This window comes from Falco biarmicus, chromosome 1 (genome assembly GCF_023638135.1).
Source record: "Falco biarmicus isolate bFalBia1 chromosome 1, bFalBia1.pri, whole genome shotgun sequence".
Lineage (NCBI taxonomy): Eukaryota > Metazoa > Chordata > Aves > Falconiformes > Falconidae > Falco > Falco biarmicus.
In genome coordinates, this window is record NC_079288.1 from 58,374,785 (window position 1) to 58,384,652 (window position 9,868).

General features: G+C 38.1%; 1 protein-coding gene across 1 annotated transcript; it reads right to left on the reverse strand.

The window, feature by feature from the left end:
- Positions 1 to 261: 261 nt before the first annotated feature.
- GIMD1 (GIMAP family P-loop NTPase domain containing 1) lies at positions 262 to 6,218 on the reverse strand. The gene is given in 7 exon segments (XM_056328008.1): positions 262 to 1,794; positions 1,796 to 1,974; positions 4,146 to 4,265; positions 4,267 to 4,342; positions 4,344 to 4,438; positions 4,440 to 4,484; positions 4,486 to 6,218. Coding segments are annotated over 7 exon segments (657 nt in total). The 5' UTR covers positions 4,540 to 6,218; the 3' UTR covers positions 262 to 1,706.
- Positions 6,219 to 9,868: the final 3,650 nt, after the last annotated feature.

The window sequence follows — 9,868 nt, forward strand, 5'->3', positions numbered from 1 at the left end:
CACTCAGTGCTCAAGACTTAATTGCCAAGGCTTTTGCATGATAGAGCAACAGGAAGGCAAGCATATTTTTTGACAGCTAAAAGGTTAAAGGATCTGTGGAGCAAGAACATCTAAACAAGGGAAAAATTCTCCCATGTTCCTTCTCTGCTAGCTGCTCTTCAAGAGGTGTAGGACTAGCAGTTGGTCAGTGAAGACCACAATTATCATTCTTCTAGTAACCTTTTAGTAGCTTTTCTCCTCTTCTTCCAAGCAGTTCTCATGTATATTGTAAGCCTCTGCAGCTTTGTTCTTGGCTGTGCTGTCTCAATAGTCTGCAGACTACAGTAATGGGAAGATTAAACTGTGGCCTGTGCTCTAACATATACAAATGGACATACTTTCATGTCCCACAGTTAATCTGTTACAATGTCAATAAGATTAAAGCTGTCACTTTGCTGAAATACTTCTACATCTAGTCCACCTAGGTATTTCCTTCCAAGTGAATAGGAAATAGATTGCCAGAGCTAGTCAAATACTAACAAAAAAAACCATTTCCAATGCCCAAACAGGTATAAAAAGTTTGGGGGTTTTTTTGGTATTAATGTGTTTTTATGCAATGATATTGTATACAAAAGTTGTTTTGGTTTTAACAGATACAGGTTCTTCAGTTTTTACAATTAGAGTTATTCCATAATAATGTAGTACGAGTAGTCATGGTTGTTATGGTAATAGCCTCAGATTACTTATTTTAATTCCTGCCTTTTAATAACCTGAAAATAACTTTTTTTAGATAAATTTACAATAAACCTTTTAAGTAACTATTTAGAGATACTTCAGATATTTGACATATATTATTTAATTAACTAGTTACTTTCTAACCACTGAAACAGTAAGTGCTTTTTTAACCACTGAAATGAAAAAAATTTAGCCTTTTTTTTTTTTGCAGGCTTTGAATGTCATCCAATAAACAGAGAAAACAAAATGACAATAACAAAAAAAACCAAAAGGAACAGGCACAAAACATGAGATGAGCAGATTTCTTTTTTTGAATCAGTTTTGTATGTGCCTATAAGCTGTTAAATTTTTATGTATCTGGAAATAAGCAATAGCAATTAGTTCTTTTAAATGTGCCAAATAGTGTTAAGCACATGGGAGCTATTTTATCTGCCTTGGAAACTACATATCCAGTAATGCATTATTAAACAAAATTCTTGAAGTTCAAAATCTCAATTCTAACTAATTTTGAATCAAGGTAAGGACATACATTTACAGTAGATAAATCTTAGTTTTTAATACTGGAAAGCTCTTTTCAAACTTCGGAATTCAGAGAAACAACTGAAAGCTTGAAGAATTGAGCAAAGAGCCTCCTTTACAGTCTGAACTCAAGCCTTTTTTACTTTTTTTTTTCTTCCAGATGTGTGTTTTCTATGAACTGCAATATACAATCTGGTGTAGCATAAAATCTCATTTGTGACTACATACGTGTTAGGAGTGTGATTTAGAGCACTAGCTTGTTCTGATTTTGTGGTTGAAGCTAGGATTCTGGATGCAGCCGTGTGAGGTACTCTATGAAAGGCAAGTAGTTTGGCAATCTAAAGAGATATATCTAACTGTGTGTTCAAAGGTATTTGGTATGGATTTTTTCCAGTCAATGGCTTCTACTCTTTTATTTCTATTAAATGTTACTTACCATAGAAAACGGACAAATGAGCACCTGAAAACTAATTTTATTCCTTGCTGTGTTTAAGTAAAAGCACATGATAATTATGTCTTATAAAATTCAAGAGCTTTCTTAAGACAATAGCTCTTTCCTCTAATTATGCTCTTCTGGTTGTCTAGGAAAATATATTTGTGCTGTACTGATCACAAAAGTGACAACAGAATACCTGAGGCAGTGTGCAAGTACGTTTCCTCACTGAATTCAGTCTCTTCTGCCTTGTCTGCATGAGTAAGTAGAGCTGCAGTGAAATCCTTCCATGTGGGATCCAGAAGTTGCTGTAATGAAAAACAAATCTTAAATAGTTATCTTTTCTTGTTAGTTTTCCCCACTCCCACCTCATACACTTATGTATTAACAGACCAGTTATATGTTCTTTTCCTGGCAGTAAACCGGTTCATGCTATCTGAGTTGCTGAAATTTCTGGGGTTTTTCACTTTCCCAAGAAAGTGGCAACCACTTTCAGTGGAAATATGTGGTTGTGCAGTACTAGCGGTTCTTGGTTCTCTTATTATGGATGTTAATATAATTTTTCCATTTTAAAAATGTCGGTGTAAATAAGGAAAAATGGTTGTTTAGCTGTGTCACACGTTAGTTTACATCAGTAGTTTCCACATACCTGTATTTCTACACTTTTTACAGGTTTTTGAAAAGATTTTTTTTTAAATCACCAAATCACCGTGTGTTGAAAAAATGAATGATGAATTTCTGTGTAATACCAACTGCATTTCCAGCTGTATCCCATAAAACTGAACTATTCTCAGCAATTCAGGAAAAAACACAAATCAAATGCATCAACCTAAGTGATGGTCTGGAGAGCTTATCTTTAACTGCTGTGATTCATCAGATGGAGGGAAATGGAGAAAACAGGCTGGATTTTTGCCAATAAAAAGAGTACAGAAATTGTTAATAAGAATAAGAGATCGAGCTTTCATTTACAGATGTAAATGAAATCATTACCAAAGTAGGCTTCTTGTCACACACAAGAGTTAGCATGATTGCACTGAAGTTGTAAAGTCCACTTTGCAATGACCTTGACTCTTTAACCTAAATATCGAGGTGTATAAAACCGGATTAAAGTATATCTTTTTACTTCCGAGATAAGCAGGAGTTGGAAAAACCTGCTTAATTAATCTAAAAGGTTAATCTGTTTTAGACGTGAAGGGTGAAAAAGAATTAAATCTCTAATAATTTTTGGCATAAGTTACCTAAGGAAGTGTTGGGTTATCCATTTTTAGAGAGGACTCAAAGTTGATGCTAACGTTAGTTCTGAAATCAGTTATCTGCTACTCTTTGTTCATTAAGCTATGTTATTGAAATAAAAAAAGTCCAGAGAGATTTAAATGCTAGTAGTCCTCTACTGGTAAGCCATCTTCATTGATATGCTGTCTGTGATTTGCAGAGGATCATTGGGAAAAGTCCTGGTTGCTAAAGGTGTTCTTTGTGCTAATGTCTTCTTGGAATGACACAGTGAAGTACAACCATTACTGTTCATATTCCTGGCACCCAGGCAGCTGTCCTGCCCTGTTTGTTTGTGGCTGATGAAATCACAGCATCTGGTCTTTTAAGGGGAAAATAACTAAAAAGCCAACCAGTATATAAGCTGAGAGCCAGTTGTAATCACGAAACAGAAGTAAATGTTGCTTTCTTCTTATTTTTAAACATACTTTATTTCCTGTAGGTGTTTTAAAAGATCAGTTTAAAGAGAAAAGGCATGGTGGCATCTCTTATACTTTTAATGTCCACATGGACTTAGTCCTAAACAGTCTCAAACTAGAATCATGATGATTTTTCATTGGCTTAGAGTAAAAATAGTTTGAATAAATAGTCTTTTCTCTTAAATACTGTGAAGTATAAAGAGATAGAGAGTGGTATAAGGGAAAAGGGTAACACTGAAAACAAATATATGTAAACTGTACTTTTTCCCCCAGGAGCTTCAAAATATTTGCTTCAAGTCAGTTTGGCTAAAAAAACTTTAGCATGAGTAAACTTACAGTAACTTTCTAGTTATTGTCTCTTGAACAGATACAGCAGTAGTGACGTGCAGATGAGAGATGAGCATCCTCTTCCCAGATCAGTCAGATTTTCTGTGTGATTTTGAACCCATCACCCTCTGCTTTGTTCTTATACAGAGCACAGGAGAGTGTGGTAACCTGACTTTAGTTTGCTTTAAATAGCATTTCTCTTCAACAAGCTGTATCTGTCATGATACAGTGTTAACCGTTACACCTGCGAGAAAAAGCTTACTTGATAGGTACATTTAGTTTCTAAATTTCTTTGTGTCGAGCCCATGTACAAAAGAGAGCAGTGCGTACCTCTCTTCTCAGGTTTAGTCTGGAAAGTGTTCAATTTTTCATCTGTATTTCTGTATTTCACTTTTGCATGGCTATGGTCACCTGAAGACAAGAGTTGCCATTAGGGCTGAGACTTCTATTTATTTATTTGTTACCTGGATGAACTGAATTGTGTGATCACTTTCATCCAGACACAGAAGCAAATCAGCCCTCAGGACCAAGAGAGATAGATGCAGGGCTTCCTCCCTGAAGTGGGGCAGCAAGGCTGATGTCACTGGTGTCTGTCACCTGCCCTTTGCTCAGACTGCTGTGAGGGTAGCTTGGAGTGTCAAGTGCTCAGATGTGGAGAACTCTTATAGCCATTTCATAATATAATCCCCAAAATGCAGCAGCTGTGTCCAAGGCTGCAGCATGTAGTCACAGAGCTTTGGGAGCAATGACTCTCAAAAGTCTGAGCTGCCCAGCAGGCTGTTCCCAGTAGCACTTTTGCCAGTCTTGAGTTCTTCCAAAGACAACAAAGTTGGTGGTCATCTCATTGCTCTCTGTCATTGTCTATGCTTTAGTGACAGGTTTCTGGACAAAGTGAAGAACAAATAACATGAACAGTTTCAGGTAACTTTAAAAATCCAGCAAAAATTTACAAATTTGATGTCTTTTGAGTGTCCTTCCCTGCCTAAAACGTTTTAAGAGGAGGTGTGGTGTAGACACATTCAGTACAGCACATACACCTCTGATCCGAGGACAGATCTTTGCTGTCCTTCCCAGTCTGCTGCTTAGAAATAACAAGACCCCATGGAAGGTGTCACAGCTACAAGAGCAACGTAACAGGCTGTGCTCCTACACTGGCACAACTGAGGAGCTGGGAAAGAATCAGGTGTGAGAAGAGTTATAGAAACAAGTAAAGCAGATAAAACTAAGGACAGGCAACACAGAAGGGAGGAGTTGGGAAACAACAGTGCAAGACAATATTGACATGCAAGGAGAGTAGGTTATGAAAAGGAGGAAAACTAAGGAAGAAGAGAATGGTGGAAAATATGTGCTGCTGTTAAGTGACCATGTTCCAGGGAAACAAATGGATAGGGAGAAGTAGCTCTTAAAGGAACACTTCTTCACAGCAGAGAAGAGATGAGCAGCAGCTGATGAAAGATGTGTTCTGAGCTCTCTCATTTTCTTTGTGCTTTTCTATAGTCCAGTATTTTAAGGGGGTTTGGTGCATGTTAATTGTCCAACAGGAATACTGGCTGATTAAATAAAATCAGAGGTGTTTCAGATGGAAAACTGTATTGCCAGGTAAGTAGTTGATTTTAATTTATCAGTGACACCTAAACTTCAGGAAGATTTTTTTTTTTCTTTTTTTAAGAAAGATACTATGTTGGTACTCAGAGAGATCATAGACTATTGTAGAATGGGATTTCCTGTGATTACTGGGTTTAGATTCTTGCACGTGTAGTTCAAGCTTTCTCCCTCATATTAAATCCATGCCCAAATCAATCTTGAAATAACTTCAGTACAAGGCCAGATACGCAAGAGCTATCAACATGCTGATTTTGTTACAGGCAACGTTAAATGCTCTAATGCTGTACATGATGATGTTCCAAACTGAATTCACAGTGAGGTTTTTGTGGATTTTTCAATGATTAATTGCCTTTTAAAAAAAAAAGAATACCTTTTTAAAAAGACACCTTTTGAAATGGTTGTCATCAGTTATCCATTGTCTAGATGTGCATTGTATTCTTTCTCTGTAGCATAGTAATATGACATAGTAGGCACACATTTGTGCATTCCTCTTAGATCATGATCAAGGATTTGTTTTGGTTTTTTCCTGTAAGTAGTCTATGCATAAAGACTTAGATTAATTTCATATTATGTCACTTATTTTCCCTTAAATTCCACTCTCATTCAGAATTTATTCATAAATCACATGTAGTGTAAAAATACATTCGTATGTGAACTTTGGAACTAACAGCAGCAACGTACCACACTGACACTGTTATGTACACGTTAATCTGTTACTGATAGATCCTCATTCAATTTGATATGTTTGGTCAGTAATTGGCACTGCTGAATTTTTGCAACTTAGTTCAGGTACAGTTTTTGCAATCACTTTAGTGATTGCATGAAGCTGGTATTTTTGAAAGTGACTTGAGTTCTACCAGCAGTTAAGTGTGAGAGTGATAATGGAGGTACTGGGATTACTTTGGTGCGTGTTCTTGAACGCGTGTTCATATATGCATTTTCTCTTATTACTGCAATGAATTAATAATTGCAATATTTTTAAAGCACAGTATATACCATATACAGATGTAAAGCAGTTTGCCCGACAAAGATGGATTTAGGTGATGAAAAAATGGATTAAAATGTAGAAATTATTTGTGAATCAGGAGGCAAACTGAAGGCTTGCACCACTGAGTCATGTGCATTAGCTGTTGGCTTGATAGCTTGATACATTTCTCTTGCAAGCGTAATTCTTTGCCATGTTATAGTAGTATTAAAACCAGGGATAAAGAGATTGTCCAGAAAAGACCTGTCACTTTTTAGACAGTTGCCCACAAGTGGGAAAGTAACTGATTTGAACTCTTATGCCTTAGTGGAAAATAAATATAAATTTGTGCTTTAATGACTAGTTTTTAGTAGTGGAATGAAAGAGTGGAGTGAGCCCTTCTTGTCTGTTCACAAGGAAAGGTTTAGATAAGCCACATCTGACTGTAAATCCCCGGTGGGTGGACACACATGTTTACTCCAAGGGTATTAAGATATGAGTCATTACAGTGAGAACAAGAATCTGGTATGTAGGCTGTCTATTGGGAGGAAAACAAGGTGCTTTCCAGAGCACAATCCTGCTGGGGACGTTGTCATCCAAAACATAGCTCTCTGAGGGAGCCTGTAAGTACTGTTTTACCACACTACCAAGGCTGTTCCCGTGTGCCACAGCAGTGGAGTTGAGATTTCAGTGCCTCTAGAAGTCCGTCTCCTGCTGTGATGCCAGAAGTGCAGCCAGTGCTTTGGCAGAAGGTAGGAGCTAATGGTGCATTCACAGCTTCCTCACTTAAGTTCATATTATTCACCACGAATGAGTTCATAGTTTGTGTTACTTGGCTGTAGGTGGCCGTGTAATAATTTCATTGCACTCTCTTTTTAAGAGCACATAGACAAATTACTTGCTTTCAGACAGCTCCCTGCTCTCAAGCCTGCCTATTGTGGTGAGAGGTGAGACATTAAATCTTTTCTTGTATGTGTAGCTGAGGCACTGTGGAAAGCCTAGCGGCTCAGTGCCATGCACAACCTTTGTGTCTCAAGGCATATTTATATATAAAGTGTTAGCAAGGTCCCTTCATTTGCTACTGGGTACAGACTCAAATAAGAGCGGATTGGGATGACACTTGCAAAGCAAAAGGGTAGGTCAGTCTCATAAAACTATGAGTATCATGAAGATAAAATCCACGTTCTTCCTTTAAGTTGCCTAGAAGTATTGACTTTGGTTGAATTGTCACAGTCTAGCTTTGTACTTTTCATCAGATTGTTCCTATGCACAGTAATCTCTCTCATGACATCTGAGGCAGTATATGTCCTAGCAGTCACATCCCCCTGAGCCATCAGCCTGCCAAGGAGGTTAAGCAAGCTGTGCATGGACAAGGATTTAGACTACCAAGAAAACTAGAATCCCAGAAGCAGAGGAGTGTTGTATGCAAAATACAGCTTGCCCAGGTGGGTGCAGAGCAGAGCTTTATGCTGGCAAGATGGCTGTAAAATTAAGAGCAATGTAAATGAGGCACTGTTTAAATGATATCTAAAAGTTGGCTAACCAAACTTCCCTGCTAAAAAACTCATTGTTTTCCAGTGTTGTTATGAATGTAATACAGCCTGAGTTGGGACACATCTGGAAGGTCTTACAACAGTATGGGCAGAGGATTTTAAGAAGTTGTCTTCCTGGGAGGATAAGATGGAAAAAATCAAACTGATTTATCTGACACTTGCTAAGACTCCTCAAAGTACATGGAGAGAGTCCTCCCCAAGGTGGCAGTATCAGCCTGCTCCACAGGTGCTGTACAACAGCTGGTGTTCCCTTGCTCTGGAGTCCTCTGCTGAAATAAAATATCAGGTCAGAAATGGGTGAAAGCATTAGAAAATCAGAATAATTACAGGAGTCTTCCAGCGTCTCCTGAAATAAGACATCTATAAAGCATTTGTCTCTCCACTGTCATAAGAAATGTTTTTTACATTATATATAAAAATGCAGTCAGCATAGAACCTTAATGAATTTGAACAGCAGTAATGGAAAGGTAGAAGTTAAACTGAAAGTGTTATTATACTGTCCCTTATATGATTCTTTTTCTAATCAACACCTTTGTTTTCACTAGCTTTTAAGTTGACTTGGGGCTTTGTTTGAGATCTTAAAATCTACTGTCAGAGTGTGAATTTGCAAAGAACAAGTACAGAGTACAACAATTTTGCCTTGGATGCTTTTTAGCACAGCTCACTGCCAGTGGGTAAGCTTTTTTTCCTCTTGTTTTTATATAACTCTGTTTTTGAAATGGCAAAGAGAAAACCAAAACTGAGCCTATGCCAGACTGGCAGGCAGAAAGGCTTCCTGTAACTGGTCAAGGAAGCCTTGTACACTGCTCCCATAGAAATACCAAGCAAGTCTAGTGAGAAACTGTCAATCTAAGGAAGTAAGGCCCCTAATCTAACTGAAAATAAGCAGCATTTGGGTATCCAGCTTCTTTAGTTGTCTTTGAAAAACTAAGGCTAAAATCATTTGCAAGTAAGCATTGGGCTTGTGTGTATCTACGGAGTTAAGTAGAGCTGAGCATCTTAGTCACATTACTGTGTTGGCTGCTGTTCTGTTTCAGTCCCCGTGATCACCTGTTTGGTTTGCATGCATCCAAAACAAGCTCTCTATGATGCTTACTCGGGTATACCAAGCAGGCTAGATCTTGTAAACTAATAGCATAGTTTCTCTTTAGACACATGGCATCCCTTACCATGTGTCATCTTTCAGTTCCCACGCCTTCCCATCCCTTACATCTTCTTTCCTGATGCGGGCTCTCATTTTAGCCCAAGATGATGCCATAATAAGTAATTTAAGATGTGCTTTGATGAATTTCTCTTACTTAGAGAAAACCCAGTGAAGCCATTTTATGGATTGCCACACACAGAGGTGGGTTCTTAGCCTTCCCAACAACATGAGAAATCCAGGAAGGTAGGCAGTCCACGTAGTTAGTTTGTTCTCAGTTCTGTTAGATGTGTAATTTCTAAGAAGCACCAGGCATAGCACTGCTGTGAGACAGGACAGATGGAGTGGTGCTCTAGTCCTTTGGACTGCATTCACAATAAAATCTTCTGTGCTAGTACTAAAGGAATACACACATAAAATATGCTAGTGTTTCCTTAAAAACACAATTATTTTTTCCTTTGTTTAATCCAATCCTTAGGTTTTTTGAACAAAAGTAAGCAATTATCAGCAATCTACGGTATCGCGTTTCTCTTTGCAGTATAGGTGGCTGTGTAGGTTATGGCATTGCCAAGGGGAAAGGAGGTGGGATATAGCTGCAGACTAATGCTGCCAATTGCACCGGCTTTCGGACGATGTCTGTACCGTTGTGGAACCAGCCTCTGGTTCCCACTGTACTTACTGCAGAGTATGGGTTCAGGGCAAATATTGCTGGCAGAGACAGATCGAAGACCTGCCTTATGTTTAAAAGGTGATTGAGCAGAACTGCCAGCACAGTAAGAACATCAGCCAGACTTCTTTTTTTCTTCTCTCTATTCTCCCACTGAATTACCAAGATGCACAAGATATCCTTTTCCTTCATCCTCTGCAAGTAATAGACAACTTCGAATTAGAAACCAGTATCTTTGACATGCTGATCTAGTAAGT